Source organism: Sprattus sprattus (genome assembly GCF_963457725.1).
Source record: "Sprattus sprattus genome assembly, chromosome: 20".
NCBI lineage: Eukaryota > Metazoa > Chordata > Actinopteri > Clupeiformes > Clupeidae > Sprattus > Sprattus sprattus.
This window is the reverse complement of record NC_137918.1, coordinates 26,917,709-26,937,288: the sequence shown is the minus strand read 5'-3', so window position 1 is coordinate 26,937,288 and position 19,580 is coordinate 26,917,709. Positions and strand designations below refer to the sequence as shown.

Here is a 19,580-nt window from a genome sequence, read left to right as displayed (position 1 = left end):
ATTATTATTTGATATGTACTGTGTGAGTGGGTGAGTGTGAGTGTGTGTTTGTGTGTGTGTGTGTGTGTGTGTGTGTGTGTGTGTGTGTGTGTGTGTGTGAGAGAGAGAGCGAGCGAGAGTGATTATGCAGACATGCTAACCTCACTAAATATTGGGAAGAAGTGCTAAATCTATTATTTTGTCTCCTTATGTAACCAGGCCACAGACACACAGACCAGTGTCTCCAGTGCCCAGCTGTGTGTCTATGAAGAGTGACCAGTCCATGCCATTCCGTCCTCCCAATTTTAGTAGTGGACCCCCACAGTCTGATCCAAAGTGAGTTGTCAGCTATTATATTTAAAATGTTTACATTTGACAAATACACATAAACAAGAGTGGACAATTTTTTGTGCGCACATGTGTGTGTGTGAGTGTTTGTGTTTTGAAGATATAGAGAGAAAGAGTGAGTATGCAGGAATGCTAACTTTACTAACTATTAGGAAGAAGTGAGGGCTAATGCTCAATTACTATTTGATATGTACTGTGTGTGTGTGTGTGTGTGAGTTTGTGAGTGTGTGAGTGTGTGAGTGTGTGTGTGTGTGTGTGTGTGTGTGTGTGTGTGTGTGTGTGTGTGTGTGAGAGAGAGCGAGCGAGAGTGATTATGCAGTCATGCTAACCTTACTAACTATGAGGAAGAAGTGCTAAATCTATTATTTTGTCTCCTTATGTAACCAGGCCACAGACACACAGACCAGTGTCTCCAGTGCCCAGCTGTGTGTCTATGAAGAGTGACCAGTCCATGCCATTCCATCCTCCCAATTTCAGCAGTGGACCCCCACAGTCTGATCCAAAGTGAGTTGTCAGCTATTGTATTTTACATTTTTACATTTGACAAATACACATACAAGATGTACAATTTTCTGTGCGCACATGTGTTTGTGAGCGTTTGTGTTTTGAAGATATAGAGAGAAGGAGTGTGTATGCAGATATGCTAACTTTACTAACTATTAGGATGAAGTGAGGGCTAATGCTTAATTATTATTTGATATGTACTGTGTGTGTGTGTGTGAGTTTGTGAGTGTGTGAGTGTGTGTGTGTGTGTTTCTGTGAGAGTGAGAATGAGAGTGAGAGTGTGTGTGAGAGAGTGAGAGTGATTATGCTGACATGCTAACCTCACTAACTATGAGGAAGAAGTGCTAAATCTATTATTTTGTCTCCTTATGTAACCAGGCCACAGACACACAGACCAGTGTCTCCAGTGCCCAGCTGTGTGTCTATGAAGAGTGACCAGTCCATGCCATTCCGTCCTCCCAATTTTAGTAGTGGACCCCCACAGTCTGATCCAAAGTGAGTTGTCAGCTATTATATTTTAAATTTTTACATTTGACAAATACACAAACAAGAGTGGACAATTTTTTGTGCGCACATGTGTGTGTGTGTGAGTGTTTGTGTTTTGAAGATATAGAGAGAAGGAGTGAGTATGCAGGAATGCTAACTTTACTAACAATTAGGAAAAGGTGAGGGCTAATGCTAAATTATTATTTGATATGTACTGTATGTGTCTGTTTCTGTGTCTTTGGGTGTCTGTGTGTGTGAGTGTGTGTGTGTGTGAGTGTGTGTGTGTGTGTGTGTGTGTGTGTGTGTGGAAGTGCAGATGAGTGTGTAAATACTGTGTACACCATGATTTGCAGTGCTGCTTGGTGCTTCTGAATGTCTTATTTGTGTGTGTGGTGTGTGTGTGTGTGTGTGTGTGTGTCTGTCTGTCTGTTTGTGTGTGTGTGTCTGTTTGTGTGTGTGGTAGTGTGTAAATACTGTGTACACAAGATTTGCAGTGTTGCTTGGTGCTTCTGAATGTCTTCATTGTGTATGTGTATGTGTGTGTGTGTTTCTGTGTGTGTGTCTGTGTGTCTGTTTGTGTGTGTGGTTGTGTGTAAATACTTTGTACAAAAGATTTGCAGTGTTGCTTGGTGCTTCTGAATGTCTTCATGTGACTGTGTGTTTGCAAACCTATTAGCTGCTCTTTAATGTTAGGATGCAGTGAATGACGTGTGCAATTATTGGTGTCTCTGCATTCAGCTTAGGAATACCCTGACCCAAGATGTGTGTGTGTGTGTGTGTGTGTGTGAGAGAGAGTAGGAGAGAGTTTGTTTGTGTGTTTGTGCAGATCCTGGTGTAAGGTTTGTTTTGTGCATGAGTGTGTGAGGGAGAGTGAGAGTGAGAGTGAGTGCAAATCTCAGTATCTGCACTTCAGTGTTGCTTGGTGCTTCTAAATGTGTTTGTGTCACTGTATGTGTCAGCCGCTCTTTAATGTTAGGATGCATTGAATAATGTGATTCTTTGTGTGATCTATCTGTCACTGCAGTGTTCTGAGGAATGTTCTGACCCAGGATCAGTCCAGGTGTGGAGTGTGTGAGCAGCTACTGAGGGACCCAGTCATCACCACCTGTGGACACAGTTTGTGCAGGCAGTGCATCAGCAGCTACTGGAGCCAGTCTGGTCCATCAGGAGACTACAGCTGTCCCCAGTGCAGAAACAGATCCAGAGCACAACCCTTTCTGAACCATGGCATAACCATGGCACAACCTCTCTTATACCCACATACAGCCATGGCACAACCTCTCTTATACCCACATACAACCATTACACAACCTCTCTTATACCCACATACAACCATGGCACAACCTCTCTTATACCCACATACAACCATGGCACAACCTCTCTTATACCCACATACAACCATGGCACAACCTCTCTTATACCCACATACAACCATGGCACAACCTCCTGTATATCCCCCTACAGCCATGGCACAACCTCTTGTATATCCCCCTACAGCCATGGCACAATCTTCTCTCTACCAACACAGCGAAATGGCACAGCTCCACTTCTCCATTTCTCCACAGCCTCCTTTGGATGAGCACATAGTCTTGGAAGGAAGCAAACATCTCCAAACTGAGCCTGCTCCTGCCAAAAGGGCCAAACTACCAGGTGAGTCTTGAAGTCTCTCAGATCTGCTCCCAAGGTTTCCTGTATGAAAAGAAACATAATTTAGTTAAGAAACAAAATGATGGTGACCTTTTGAAGTCCATTGTTCTCTGTTGCTCTTCTTGAAATATGAATTAGAGAGACAATAACAAATTAGTATGATGCTGATCTGTTTTGTTTGTGTGTTTGTCAAACAGATGATTTTCTGATCAGAGCACTGGTGAATCTTAAAGCCAGTATGAAGAGGAGGTTTGAGAGCATATCTGAAGGTGTCATAAGATCAGAGACTCAAACACTCCTGAACAAGATCTACACAGAGCTCTACATCACAGAGGGAGAGAGTGAAGGGGTGAATAATGAACATGAAGTTTGGCAGGTAGAGTCAGCATCCAGATCACAAACTACAGAAGACACAGCAATCCACTGCAATGACATCTTCAAGCCCCTACCTGGACAGCAGAGACCCATCAGAACTGTCATGACCAAGGGCATTGCTGGCATTGGAAAAACCGTCTCAGTGCAGAAGTTCATCCTTGACTGGGCAGAGGAGAAAGCTAACCAGGATGTAGATTTCATGTTTATACTGCCGTTCCGTGAGCTGAATTTGGTCAAACATGATCAGTACAGTCTTCACAGACTCCTGCTGGACTTCCACCCTGAGCTTACGGAGCTACAGGATGGTGAATACAAAGACCGCCATATTGTGTTCATCTTTGATGGTCTGGATGAGAGTCGACTTCCGCTGAATTTCCAAGAGAACCAGCAGTTGTCTGATGTGACACAAACATCATCAGTGGATGTGTTAATGACCAGCCTCATTCAGGGATCTCTGCTTCCCTCAGCTCTCATCTGGATAACCTCCCGACCAGCAGCAGCCGGTCAGATCCCTTCTCAGTGCATCAATCAGGTTACAGAGGTACGAGGGTTCAGTGATCCACAGAAGGAAGAGTACTTCAGGAAGAGGATCAGTGACCAGAATCAAGCCAACAGAATCATCTCGCACATTAAGGCATCCAGGAGCCTCCACATCATGTGCCACATGCCAGTCTTCTGTTGGATCTCAGCCACTGTCCTTCAGCAGATACTGGAAGAGGATGATGGGAAGGAAGCCCCCAAAACTCTGACTGAGATGTTCATACACTTCCTGCTCATCCAGACCACCAGGAAAAAACAGAAGTATCAAGAGGAAAATGATATAGAGAGAGGGAGGCTCCTTGAATCACACAAATATGTCATACTGAAACTGGCAGAGCTGGCCTTCAAGCATTTGGAGAATGGCAATCTCATGTTCTATGAGGAAGACCTAAAAGAGTGTGGCATTGATGTGAGTGAAGCCTCAGTGTACTCTGGCTTGTGCACTGAGATCTTCAGGGAGGAATGTGTGTTTCACCTCAAGAAGGTCTACTGCTTTGTGCATCTGAGCATCCAGGAGTTTCTTGCTGCACTTCATGTGTTTGCATCCTACTTGAGTAAAAACATGGAGGCCCTGACACCATTTCTCAAAGGGAAGTCCAGGTCTTTACCAGATGTGCCTCTACATGAGCTGCTAAAGAATGCTGTGAACAATGCTTTGGAGAGCAAGAATGGACACCTTGATTTGTTTGTTCGCTTCCTTCATGGCATTTCTCTGGAGTCAAATCAGAGACTTTTGGTTGGTGTCCTGACACACACACACAGCAGCCCTGAAAGTGAGAAGAAGACTATCCGAAACCTGAAAGTGATGCAAAGGCCAAATATCTCCCCTGAGAGGTGCATCAATCTGTTCCACTGCCTGGTCGAAATGCACGACTCTTCTGTTCATGATGAAATCAAGGCTTTCCTGCAGGCAGAGAAGGGTTCAGTGAAACAGCTCTCACTGGCTCACTGCTCAGCCTTGGCTCATGTGCTTTTGATGTCTGGGGAGGTGCTGGATGAGTTTGACCTGATGAAATACAAAACCTCTCCAGAGGGTCGCAGGAGACTGGTTCCAGCTGTGAGATGCTGCAGAAAGGCTCTGTGAGTTACATTCTGTATTTACCTGGACACTGAAATCAGTCTTGTTGTCATATGAATTCTTATGTAAAGAGGTGTTACTACAGGTAGCATGGTACTTTAGGTTTGAAGTCCACTGTGTGACTTTGCTTAAAGAAACTAAACTTTGTTTACATGAGTGTCTTTGAGAGCAGTAGAATATAATTTTTTTCCCTACCTGGTGAAATATTTGTAATGTCTTTTTCACATTGTTTGCTACAATGTTTACATCCAACCTGAGAAATAAGTACCCATTCTGCAGTTCTGCTCCTCCATATAGCATGAATGGGGAAGGAGGCACTCATAGTTTTATATTTGTTCTTCTCCTGTCTCTCTGACAGACTTGCTGACTGTAAACTATCAGAGAGGTCATATGAGATTGTGGCCTCAGCTCTGCAGTCTACAAACTCCCCATTAAGACTGCTGGACCTCAGTCAGAATGACCTGCAGCAGTCAGGAGAAATGCTGGGCTCTGCTCTACAGAGTCCAAACTGCAAACTGGAGACACTGAGGTTAGTAATATTGAAGACCTTGTTAAGAGGCGCATACTGCTAACTTTAGACTGTGTTAACCAGACAATAGCAACACCAATGTTTTTCTCTTGGCAGAATTTTTTCTCTTATTTCACAGTTTGTGATAGTCTGTTACACAATTTTGCTTTTGCAGGATTGCTGGCTGTAAATTGACTGGAAGATGTTTGGCCTTGACTCTTCAGGGGGCAAACCCCCACCTGAGAGAGCTGGACATCAGTGACAGCGAGCTTCAGGACAGTAAAGGAGAACTGCTCCATCAACCACTGAATCAACACTGTAAAGTCAGGTCGGAATGTTTAGAGAAATGCTTTTGGACAGAGAACCCATGTCTAAATGAATTACTTTCTTTCTTTACTCCTCGTCAATTTCCAAATAAGAGATTCTAGTAAAGGACATGTTTCTTACAGCCGCTTCTTCCCCCCTGTAGACTCATCTGCTGTAGACTCAAACACATCTCCTGTGCGGTCGTGACGTCAGTCTTGCAGTTTTGTGTTTCTCAACTGAGTGACTTGGACATGAGTGGCTGTGATCTGCAAACATCAGAAGAGAAGCTGCTGTCTAGTCTTGGAAACCCAAACTGCCGACTGAAAACACTGAGGCAAGTAATATTTCTGTTTTTAGATAAACATCATTGAGTTGTATTACTGTGTGACCAAGAGTCTTACATCTGGTATGTAACCAGAAAAAACAACTGCAAAGTTGTACCTTTGCTGTCATTAGTTTCATTTAGTCTTTATGTTTCAGATATATTCTGTTTAAACCATACTCATGTTACTGATTAAAGTCCAACACAATGGACCAATTCCAGGTGTACCTACAAAGTGTAAACTTTCCTTTTATTAGGTGTATTGGATTCAAAACACAATTTTCCATTTATTTCATCCAGTGCTAAGTATTTAAAAAAACTACATTGTTTTGACATCAGCAGACTCTCACTGTCATTATCACTGTTCTCTTTCTCATGTGATAATTTTTTTTTCTCATGATCTATATTTCCGAGTGTACAAAAACACGCACATATTTAAAAATAATATATATTTTTGTTTTAGACTTAAAGGCTGTAAACTCACACATGAGGTCTGTAAGGTTGTGGCGTCATTTCTGCAGTCAGCAAACCCCCTGCTAGAGCTGGACCTAAGCAGCAATGTCCTGAGAGATTCTGGAGTTCAGTTGCTTTCTAAGGGACTGTCTAGTCCTCACTGTAAACTGCAGACATTAAGGTTGGTCTTACAATATCATGATTCCTGATATCATGAACAATATCAGCATAGTTCTGTATCACACATCACCACTTACTTAAGCATTCAAATGGAATAAGCAGTGAGGCTGTATTGAGTGTATAGTGTGTTTATTTTTCATGTTTAGTATGTGAATGGCAGGATAATGGAAGTGTTCGGTTCCTAAAAATGTTTTGATTTGAATTGCTTACACAATTCATTTACTACATTTAGTTTTGTACTTTTCCCAGTTTTACTGCAAACATTAAACATACTGCAAACATTACACATACTGTTTTGCAGTGCTGGTTTGTCAGCTTGATTTGTGCTTCTTGACAGTTATCATTTTCCAATACCAGAACATCAGGGATCTACTGTTGGAAGACTCTCACTTCAGGCTCCAATATTAGAAGCCTCTGATGTTGTTGACATGCTGAAATTCTAGTGTGGAAGTACTCATGTGAACATGGATGAGAGTTTGCTTTTTGATAAGCCTTTCACTGTGGCACTGTGAGATGTTGAGAGTGTAGGGGTTGACTTGCTGACTTCCTAAGGTGTAATTCCTGGGACTGTTGGCCAGTGATAATGTTTTTCTTGTTCATATTTCATGTAATGGAGCTCCAATACTACACTGAGTATGTGCTCTGACTGCCCTGCCAACAAGCCTGGCTGTTCTGCTTTTTTTCTTTGCTAGAGTACACCCCTGCAATATTATCATGACCTGTGCTTGTTAAATTTACATTTTATCTGACTACAAAAGTATTTTCTTATCCTCAGCATTGATAGGGCCAAATCGACTCTATTCTCCAGTAGTAAGAGAGAAGGGATGGGATTATTGATACAGTCAATCATTACCAGTGCTATCATGAATCAGAAGCTAATGTAAAATGATCCAGACTGTATCCTGGGGTTTTACTGGGCTTGATATCCAAGATGGCTATGTTTTGTAACAACTCTCTCTCCCTCTCTGTGTACGTATGAAATTGTGTGTGTCTCTTTCAGGCTGTCTGATTGTAATATCTCAGATGACGGTTATGTTTGTCTGGCTTTCACTCTGATGGCAAACCCCTCCTGTGTGAAAGAACTGGATATGACCAACAATAATCCTGGAGTTTCGGCAAATAACCTGTTATTTGCTACACTGAAGGATCCTCACTTTAAAATGGAAGAACTTCGGTATGTTCTCTAAAGTTTTCTTCACTTTAAAATTACTAATTGAAGTTAGATTTTGCAGTCTGAAGATGTGACTAATTCAATTTCCTGAAAGAACTGGAGAAAATGTCTTTAAGAGGCATTCACTCAAGAGATGATAGACGAAACAATGCTATCCATGAGGCTAGCTCCTATGTGCCCCACACAAAATCATACTACTAAACTTTTGTATATGATTAGCAGATACTGCACAGAACAATACATATGCAGGGAGGGTACCTAGGAATAACTACACTTTTGTTATTTTTGTGCTGTGTAAAATTAATGTGATCTATACTGTTTTGTCGATGATTGCCTTTTTAAGACTAGCTGGTCATAGACTCAGTGATAAATCCTGTGAGATTGTGGCTCGTGCTCTGCAGTCACCAAACTGCCTGCTACAGCTGGACCTGAGTAACAATGACCTGAGAGATTCTGGAGTTGTCTGTGTCATTAATAACTTTTGAACAGTATTGTTTTTAGTCATGCTATCATGCCATATTCTACCCTCTGACTCTATACCTCTCAATCTACGCAGACTTGCTGACTGCAAGCTGACAGAGGAATCCTATAAAGCTATAGCCTCTGCCCTGCAGTCATCGGTCTCCCTGACAGAACTGGACCTCACAAACAGTGACCTGAACGATTCTGGAATTCAGCTTCTGTCTGCAGGACTGAGTAGCCCTCACTGTATACTACAGAACCTAAGGTTGGTGTTTGAATTTCATTCTAGGATCTAGTATTACTTCTGTTTGGAGATTTTGATGCATGTGCTAGATTAGTTTTGCTGTTTATAAACTGTTCACACTTCTGTCTATCGACCACTCCTGACACCTATCAATGTCTTCTGGTACACTACGTAGTTGTAATGGTGTAATGAAGGTTTTGACACAAATTCTCAAATGTTTGTTTGTATATGGTCAGTAAATCGATTCAGAGTGTATTTTCAAAGAAAAAGAAGCTAAGTGATATTTCTTCAGGGGATCATTTTAATTATTTTGACCCATGGTATGGATTGACCAGTCAATCAGTGTATGTTGGAATTATTGTGGATTTGTATACCACACTTTTTCACTTGCATAATCACTCCCTATCAACAGCCAGCCAGAAAACATGTAATCAGTTTTAATGATGTATGTTTTCATTCATTACTGTAAGAACATTTGCAGTGTTCAAATAGAACTGGTACAAAGTGTCCCATTTGTATTGTTTGAAGTAAGAGTCTGTTAATCCGTTTCGAATCAATTCAAATTTCTCAGACAGAGAGGTTCCCCAAGGAGGCCAAAATATGTTAGTAATATCATACCACAGTAATGGAGACCTCAGTCAGGCAATGGGTGCAATGAAATGAGAGAGAGCATGGCTTCACATTAAGGGGAAAAACATGACTTTTCATATGTAATAATTTTCACACTTGTCTCAATACCACGTCCACTTTTTCAAAAACACTTAACACATTCACCATATCAGTACATTATGCAAACTAAACTATTTTTACTTTTCTATTTGTTGGATACAAAATGCATTCAATAACAGCGTCTTCCGAAATTCATGGATACCTGTTTTACCACCAATGTCAATGTTCACCACCAGCAAAACTCTGTGCAACAACCGCAGTTTTTGCTGACATTTAGATTCTCTGCTCAAAGCAGATTACTAACAGTTCAAAACCGAACAAAACTTAGATCATTTTAGATGGAAAGATGTAGATTTTGACGCAACATTTAAATTAAACATTTGAAATGAGGCAGATTATTTTAAAGTTAATGGTGATAAATTATTCAGTTTTCTGCTTTATTTTGTTTGTTTGCAATCTTCTTCCCAACTTTACTATTTAACTATTCAAACGTGGTGCAGTACAGCATTTGCATTGGAATGTGCATTGTAGGTACAATTGTTGCCATCAACACGCAGGGCACCAAGATAATGTAGGTACCTTACCTTGTGAGCAGGCACGGGATAAATGTGGGTGCAATTGTGTGTAAATAACAATACTGCCTTCACGAGGACCACCAAGACACAGTGGTACTATCCTGACAACATCACCAATATGTTGGTAATCTCACCTGATTGGACAGGGATCAACCATTGAACACAAAGTGTAGTGTCCTCCTGGGTGGTCAAAATAAAGATCAACCACAAGTCAGTCTCATAAAATGTATCAGACTCATAAATTATATTTAACATATCAATTTGGAACTCTGACTTATAATTAAATTAATAACTACAACCAAAGTTACTTTTTCAATAGCAAGGTTGAAGGTCTTTGGAGATCTGAATAGAAAAGATTGGCAGCATTCATTCTTGTGTAACATTAAATAGACCACACACTTGAAGGAGTGTGTGCATGTGTAAAAGAGTGTGTGTGTGTGTGTGTGAGCTCATGGGCTCGGTGTCGGGCTCGGTGTTGCGCTCTCGGGTGCATGCCGGAAAGAATGTGTGTGTGTTCCTTTGTCAATCACCGTAGTTCCGCCTATGTGCAGCGCAAAGTTCAATGCCATGTTAGAGAAGGGAAATGGTTAGTTATGCATGGAATACCCTATGTCTCTAAGAAGTAATACTAAGGATAACCCTGGATGGTGTGGTTAAGCCAACAGTTATGTTCGGTGAACAAAACAGATCAAATACAAAGACAATGCTTAAAGTAAACAGTCCTATGCTCAGCCAGGTAGGGGATATGCTAAGATAGCTAAATGCCCAGTTATGTTGGAAGTTACCAGTCCTTGATTTGATGAGGCAGAGAGAATAGATGATGAAGATGTCCATACAGTAGATAAAGTTATGTTGTCCTACCTGTGATGTCGTGTTTGTTTCACTGAAGTTTAGTTTGGATGATTCGATCGCTTGTTTTTTTTGCAGTTTGTCTTCACGATTTCGTGCCTTGCTTGGTTTGCTCCCATCACAGAGTTAGCTAGCAGGTCTTGTGTTAAATGCTCGTGGCTAAACTTACTTATGCTCAGACGAGGCGTTGGATCTGTCAACATTGACAGATACAAATTCACTTTGAACGGGGTGACGTCATCCATTGGTGAACTGAATTGTGGTTCCGTTGTGTTCTGTTTCGTTACGAGAGGCAATGCATGCATCAGCCAATCAAATCACATTGATGCAAATACGGCAGCGCAGGCCCTAGCCAATCAAATCAAGTTTGAGCTAATATCTAAAGAGTACGATGCTGAAAAAAAGGATGGCGGACCAAATTCAGTAGATGGTGAACATAAAAGTTGTTTGTTTGACTTTGTAGACACTGTAAATTGTAAAAACCCTGTTATGGTAATTGAAAAATACCTCTAAGAGGGTTTGCGAGGTGTCTGAGCCAGCTATATAATGATAGCATGCTAGCAAGGTAGCTACCCACAAGGTAAACAACTCGCTAGCGGCATGATTGGTTGTTGACCTGTCTATTTCACTATAAATGTCTCCGTTATCAACACAAGCCAATGCATGTTGTGTGAGCCAGGCGCTAATCTCTGTTCTCAGTGCGCTACTGGCTAACAAGAAGTTTTAGACATTCGTTCCTGTAAGACAAAAGAGAGAGCCATGTCTGTTCTCTTTGTTTGCGAGACAACCAAAAGAGGAGGTCCTCACCACGCGAGTCCAGTGGGCAGAGAGGGGTAACTGCACTCTTTGGAGTGGGTGAACATGAGAGAAAGATACATGGAACTAGTGGTCTTTGTGGTCCAAGTAGCATCAGGTTACAGTTTCACCTTAGGGGCTGTTTAAGTAGGTTCAGGATTAAACCATATGCACATTCCTGATTAAAATCAAACACAATGGATGAAATCCAGGTGTATTTACAGCATGCATGAAGAGAAAAATGTAGATGTAGTTGTCGCTAAAGACATTTCCCCACTATAACTGCTGTATATGCAAGTCATGGGCTATCAATGACACAAAGTGACCCAAAAAATGTAACCGTACCAAACATTTTTATCCAAAGTTGCATACAATAGCATATTGCATTGCCCAGGAACTGAACCCAGGTCAGATACTTGTTCGTCAACAAAAATAACCATTGTTCCACTGATTACACAGGGTACATTTTCCATACTCAAAAGTGATGTATACAGTATTGTGACAAGACAGGGGAGAATTTTGCGGTACTTTAAATGTGAAGTTTATAATTTCACCACTGATCAGTATTAGGGCTGGCAGTATCTGGCAGATATATTCAGCAAACTGAACGAACTGAATATGTCTCTGCAGGGAAAGGACACCAGCAATTTAAAACTGTATGACAAGGTGGGAGGCTTCCTGAAGAAATCAGAGCTGTGGAGAAGAGCCTCTGCACAGGGGAATATTACCTGCTTTCCTCAGATGGATGATTTTCTCTCTAGTGAGGATGTGGACAGAGCTCCAGTCAAGTTGGACATTTGACGAATTTGGTTAAAACATTTAATTTTCAATTTCCTACTTTCCTGATATGGAGGATAAGTCTACACAGCTGGATTGGGTGAAAACCCCATTTCTCTTGTCCGAATCATGTGGAAGTAAGCTACCTGTCACTAATCTGGAAACACTCCTGGAAGTGTCATCTGACTGTGGCCTCCAGATGAAGTTTGCCACATCCACATCCACACTCACACAGACGCACCCTGACCTGGGAGAGAGCGCTTTGGAGCAGCTACCCTTTGCCTCCACATATTTATGTGAGGCCTCTTTCTCTGCAATGACTGTGATCAAAACAAAGCAGAGAAACAGACTGTGCAGAAGAGCTTGATCACAGCAGTTGTCTCCCTGTCACCAAGACTGACAAAGATTTTCAGTGAAGCACAAGCACAAGTTTCTTACTAAAATGTAATTGCAAACGCCCTCAGTTCAATGCAACAATGTTCAATCTTCAGTGTTGACAGTTTAATAAATCAGACAATGATGGCATAGCGCTGTGTATTACATATTTTTTTTCAATCAAAAATGCTTTGCGCTGGTTAGGGGGTACTTGGCTCAAAAAATATTTCACAGGGGGTACATCACTGAAAAAAGGTTGAGAACCACTGTACTATAGTATACCACAGAAGATGTAGCATGGAGCTGAATTTCATATTTACTTTTTTAATTTATATTACAATATGTACAAGGGTTAGGTGTCATACCCTTTTCTTTCCTTTTGCAATGCAACACTAAACTGTGCAAAAATAGAGGATACAGCAACAAATATGCATTTTGCAATTCTTCAAGTTGTCTGTTTATTAGTTAATTGTACATTGAGTTATGAAGTAGTTTAGTGGCAGCATGAGTCACTTTTGGGTGAAGTATGAAGTCTTCTCGTGGTTGTTTTGCACCAAAAGTTAACTGATGTCCTGAGGTGTTTGTCTGTAAAGCCCACTGTATGAAGAGATTTGAAGAAGTGGGCATGGTATTGAGACAAGTGTGAAAATGATTGGAAAAAACGTTAAAGTATTTCATCAGTTGAAAGGAGAGGAGTGTTCATCGCGGAGATCGTTTCACATGGGCCAACCCTATGACCTTAGAATCTGACTGAGTCCGTTTATGAATGTTGTTTGTGATTTATCTGCTCTTATAATAAGCTGGGTAACACTTTTTTATGAAGCCTGCCTTGAAAGATGATCTCTTGTTTCAGACTGTCTGGTTGTCTCATCACACACGAGGGCTGTTCTTTCTTGGCCTCTGCCCTCAAATCAAACCCCTCCTACTTGAAACAGCTGGATCTGAGCTACAATCACCCAGGAGACTCAGGCGTCAGAGAGCTCACAGGCAGACTGAATGATCCCAACTGTAAACTAGAGACTTTCAGGTGAGTGTTGGGTGTTTATCTGGGTGTACATAACATTTGAAACTGTTGCTGAGGCAACCAAGGCTCAGGGGGTGTGGAGGGAGATTTTAATGGAGCGGATGGGAAAAGTCTTTTCACTAAGAGCACCAAGTATGGACTGCTGGAGGTGCATCTTCTCTCTATTACTACATGGTTGTGCATGTTGCCAAGATGTCATGGGTGCACATGTCCTGCTAGTATCACCAGTCAGCAGCCATTTCTATTCCCCTCATCTTCTCTCAGTCACAGCATGCTGCAGCCAGGGCTAATGGCAGTCAGTGCTGCTGTCAGACGTCTGTCTCAACCCTAGGGTTAGGGTGCTGTGGGTGAATCCAGTCGGCTCTGGTGCCCATAGCAACAGCATTGTTACACTCCTTCCTCCCTTTTCCCCTCTCCACTTCTCTCTTTCCAACAGGAACTGCTCACACTGCAGTCCCACCTGCCTGACTGTCTGGGTAAACTATCTGTGCTTGTGTCACACCCCTGTCTAGGGTCAGAGGCAATAACAAAAGAAAGAGATTGCACTGTGGGAAAAGTGTGAAACATGAAATATGAAACATGTAAAGAATTGATTACACAGAAGATGTATGAAACTAGGAAACAGAACATTTGCAGTATCTGGTCCAAAACAGACTGATAATGGCATGTCTGAATCATCATGCTTTTGCCTTGTCTAGTTCCTGAGTCTCACAAACTGGAAGAGTGTGTTTTGCAAAGGGTGGAACCCCATTGAAACATCAGCAGGCGGAGGTGTTGTCGATTAGATGTCATCAGCCCATAGGACATCCTGGAAAACACACACACAAACACACACACACACATAACAAGGAACTGCAAACACAAGAGCATTCAAGCACTAAACAAGCAGAAACACACACAGGGACATCACAGCATGGGATGGGTGGGGTCCTTTACTATGCCTCAGGCCTGCCTGCATACTCTCTGGTAGTAAGTGAGCTCCAGGGTTGGGAGTGGAGCTCCTTCTCTGCTGTCTTGATGACTCGCTGGTGGTCCTGAGCAGTGCTGTTGTCATACCACAAGGTCATGATCAAGCCTATGACAGCAAACCTGATGATGGAGTAGCTCTCATAGCAGGCAATACTGAGCTGTAGCTAATGAACTACATTCTTACATGGCTGTCTTTGTTTGCTTTGGAGACCCTTGGTTGATCTGATTTGTTGATAGGGAAACTGAAAAGTGTCTAGAGTGTCTTTGTCCTGTTTTTTCCCTGTTGATCTACAAAACTTATATAGTTTTGATTGATTGAAATGATACACTGATAACAAATCAGTTCACATTCTAAACTCACAGTTTTGTGCCTCAACTGTATTTTCTTCTTCCCTTCTTTTTTGAGGTATGACCATGGAGGAGAGTTCATGATTAAACCAGGACTGAGAAAATGTGAGTGATTGTATTCATTTTCCCCTGAAAAAATACATACACATGATTGGGGGTGAATACTTATGCAAGGCACTGTACACATGATTGTATATAGGGTATAATGGTTGCCATGGCGGCGCGTACACACGCAGCGGCTCGGTGCTCTCCAGGCTATATAATTTAAGTTTAATTTTTAGTAATAGTTAAGTTGTAGTTTTTGTTTAGTTTTTGTTTAGTTCAGTGTAATAGCGATCCGGGATTCTCCCGATGATAAGATTTTACTGTTAGGAAGCGTTTAGTTGTAGTTTTAACTTAGTTTTAGTGCTATCATGTAGTTGGTTACCATGGCGATGTGTAAACAACTTTCCAGACTGCAGTACGAGCGCACTGAACTCCTTGCTATCGGAGAACAGTGTCTGGATCAGTGGCGGTGCGTCAATACAAGGCGCTGGGGCGCCGCCCACCCTACAATTTTGAGATGAAAAAAAAAAAAAAAAAAAAAAATGAAATGTCAAAAAAGAAATGTACCGTTTTAAAGCGTTAAATGAGACCGTAAGCCCCTGTCAAAAAACACTTAAATGTGACCAAATATAATATATTGCCATTCGTTATCATTGAGAGAGAAGCCACTCCTCCCTGTGGGCGCCGGCCAAGTGGGAGTCTATGGAAGCCAAAAAAAGGGGCAGGAACATTTGAGCAAGGACAGCTTCTCATTGGCGGATGACAGTTTGAGCCCGGGGCGCACATCACTTGCGCCCCCAGCCAATGACAGGGCTTCTTATATATAATCCTGACAGGACTGTCCAATCAGAGACCTTTTGTTATTCCCTCACATCTCATTTAAATATCACATATCTACCGGAGCACCATAGCTAGCAGAGAATTGGAATCTGAGAGTATGGCGACTGAAAACTCCTTAGTATCTATTCGTGGAACACCTTTTAATCGACGATCAGATGTCGATAAGAAGAGACTAAAAGACATGGGACCAGAATGTATGGATTTAAAGCACTGACCGCGGGAGGACGTACCTCGACCGGAGCTGGTTGGCGGGCTGTTCAGTGAGTAATGCTTGTAGCGACGCTTGGCAGTAACGTGGCAGTAACGTTGCTATTTACAAAACCAAGTAACTTTTCAGTAGCTAAGCTCTTTTATTGATCAAGTAGCGCAGTAGTGTCCTCGAAAGAATGTATCCTGGACCTTTCTAATGTTCATACATTCCCTGTATCCATCAAACAGACAAATTAAGCAGTACGTCACTTCAGTGGAGACTAATGAAAAGCTAGGTATCGTAATTTCAAGTACAACAGACGCTGCTCATACATTTAGAATTAATTAATTTTAAATGGGTAGTTTGCATGCACATTCTAGACAACCGGATAACTAGAATGCTGTGGATATTCAGATACAGCTAGAGATGATGAAAGTTAAAATAAAATAAAGTACAAATAAAGGAAGTCCGTGCTGTCTGCTCAGGTAGTCGAATTGTGAAAATGCCAAAGAAAAAGTTCCTGTCAACATAATGACATCCAACACAAACATACGAACACACGTACAGGTGATTGAATTTCATTTACCGTTTTATCTGACTGACAGTTGTGTTGATCACTACAATTGCATTGACTTGGCATGCAGTTTGTTTAACTGAAAGTAGCTACTAAGTTATCAAACTACTTTTGACAGGTTTTTGTAACTTAGCTTGCTACTTCTTTATGAGGTGTAGCTTCTGTGTAGTGAAGCTGAATGTATTGTAGAGTAGCTGATAGCTTTGCTCACTACAAATATCAAGAAGCTTGCCCATCACTGCAAATATTCTACTCAAAACCTGTTTTCTTCACTGTGGAGAGCTATTTAAACCGCGCCGCCAAACAGTGCCCCCCCTCAAAAAAATGTCACCAGCCGCCACTGGTCTGGATTATGATAACGAGGGATTGGACTCCATTCCATTCTCTATTCCTCCGGAGACACTGCGACCTGAAGGGCTCGAGAATGAAGCCTACTACAACAGGCTTAGGAGACGTCGGAGGCAACGTCGCGAGAGAAGGCAGAAGCGGGGCAAAAGAGGTGGACTGCAAGCTAGACTAAGAGCAAACCCGCACCGACCACCGCTTCCCAGTCTCTTTCTTGCAAACTGCCGGTCACTTGTCAATAAGATCAACGAAATTAGGCTGAGGATTGCATCGAACAACATGGGCAACTGCGTGACTGTAATCACAGAGACTTGGCTGGATAACTCCGTTCCTGACGAAGCCATCGGACTGGCGAGCTATACTGTGCATCGAGCTAACAGGACTGCAGATTCTGGTAAGACCAGAGGGGGAGGAGTCTGTATCTATGTAAACAATGACTGGTGCACGGCTGCAGATGTCGTTGGGAGACACTGCTCCCCAGATTTGGAATATATAGCTTTGAAATGCAGGCCGTTTTACTTACCAAGGGAGATTTCTGCAACTCTCATCCTAGCTGTTTACATCCCACCACAAGTGAACACTACACTAGCTCTGGAGGAACTGTACAGCTTTATTAACGGCCAACTAAACCAACATCCAGAGGGTGCCTTGATAGTGGCAGGGGATTTTAACCATGCAGAACTCAAGAAAGTGTTACCAAAACTCCACAAAAATGTATGCTTTCCAACCAGAGATAAAAACACACTGGACCAAATATATACAAATATACAGAGGGCATATAAAGCTGCACCATCCCCACACCTCGGATCATCAGATCATATCTCCTTGACCCTGATTCCATCCTATAAACCAGTTGTCTGTAAATCCAAACCAGTTGTGAAGACAGTGCAGGTATGGAGTGAGGAGGCTGCTACATCTTTACAGGACTGTTTTGAGAGCACAGTATGGGAGGTATTTTCGCAGGGAGCCAACCTGGAGGAGTACACCTCTAACGTCCTGAGTTACATTCAGTTTTGCACCGAGACAGTACTGTACTGAGCACCAAAACCATCAAGGTGTTCCCTAACCAGAAACCGTGGTTTGACGGTAATGTCAGGTTGCTGCTCAGGACGAGAGATGCTGCCTCCACAAGACTGAGGAACAGTTTTTTCCCAAGAGCTGTAGCCTCCATCACCCCCTCAACCCTGCGCCCCTACCTGACCCCCTAACAAAGCACTGAAGACTTGATGGGCCACTATTTGCATGGTGATGTGTGTGGGTGTGTGAGTGAGCGAGTGAGTGAATGTGTTTCTGTGCATGTGTGTGTGTAATGATATCTTTGCACTTCACAACTGCCTTCCATTTTTAAGTATTTATATATATATATTTTTTTATAATTTCTGTAATTTGGTCTTTGTCCTTGAATTGTCATATTTGTCATGCTCTTATTGTGTCTTTGTGTGTTGATGTCAATTTTATATATCTAAACAAACTGCTGCTGGAGAGCGCCAAACTGTTTTTCGTTGTGTACTACAATGACAATTAAACTCCTTGAAATCCTTGAAAATCCTTGAAATCCTTGAAATATGAACACATGGAAACATTGAGGCGTGTGTGTGTGTGAAAAAAAAAAGAGAAAGAGAAAGAGGATGTGTATGTTTAAAGGTTAAGTAGTGCATGTGATCATGTTTGTGTGATCAGGCTGGTGTTTCTTTGTTTTCACTTGGTAATTTTCTCATGCCATTTGACTTGATGTTTCTAAAACATGACCATGAATGTGATCAAGTCGACTCCCAGCTCATCCAGCTGGTGCTGAGCAACTGCAGTGTCTGGCCCTGAAAACCTTATGGCAGTAAGCTGGCAGCAGTTATCATGGCATGCGCCATCATGACAATGAAAGCTGAACAAATTTTATATCTGGATTTTACCAAGCATGGCAGTGTTTGGTCTGTGATGCCTACCTTAAGAGATACACACCTGAGTCTTTTGTGAGTTTTTGTGTTGTGTTATTGTGAGGTTTTTACTTGCCTGCTAGTGTGTGTGTGACAGATTATGTTTTTGTGTGTGTGTGTGTGTGTGGGGGGGGGGGGGGGGGGGGGTGTGTGTGTGTGGGTGTGTGTGTGAATGAAGACATTTCACATACTTGTTCCTGCACACACAAGAGATCATACATATGCACATAGAGATAGACACATGACATTGCATATATACTCCTTCTCTACACACATAGAGATAGAGACATATGATATTGCATACAGTATACTCCTTCTCTACACACATACACACACACACACACACACACACAAAGAGAGAGCCTTGTGCACTCACACACACACATATCACAATGCACAAACAAATACATTCTTATACACAGACATTAACCCAATTAACCCCACACACACACACACATACACAGATAGAGAGAGGGAGGGAGGGAACATACACAAACATACACAAACACGCATATACACACACATACACAAGGATGCACATGCACACACACACACACACACACACACACACACACTCTACACACATATACATACACACACTCACACACACAAAACATTACACATATACTCCTTCCTGAGAGACACATACACACACACACACACACACACAC

General features: G+C 42.0%; 1 protein-coding gene across 1 annotated transcript in view; it reads left to right on the top strand.

The window, feature by feature from the left end:
* Positions 1 to 2,651: 2,651 nt before the first annotated feature.
* LOC308381833 (NACHT, LRR and PYD domains-containing protein 3-like) overlaps positions 2,652 to 19,580 on the top strand; it is a gene marked incomplete at both ends in the record, with an annotated part of 19,071 nt that continues 2,142 nt past the window's right edge. Inside the window, 8 exons of the mRNA XM_080859442.1 lie at positions 2,652 to 2,967; positions 3,162 to 4,959; positions 5,316 to 5,486; positions 6,557 to 6,727; positions 8,241 to 8,362; positions 8,399 to 8,624; positions 13,497 to 13,670; positions 15,043 to 15,089. Coding sequence (XP_080715568.1) covers positions 2,652 to 2,967; positions 3,162 to 4,959; positions 5,316 to 5,486; positions 6,557 to 6,727; positions 8,241 to 8,362; positions 8,399 to 8,624; positions 13,497 to 13,670; positions 15,043 to 15,089 — 3,025 coding nt within the window. The remainder of the gene's footprint in view (positions 2,968 to 3,161; positions 4,960 to 5,315; positions 5,487 to 6,556; positions 6,728 to 8,240; positions 8,363 to 8,398; positions 8,625 to 13,496; positions 13,671 to 15,042; positions 15,090 to 19,580) is intronic.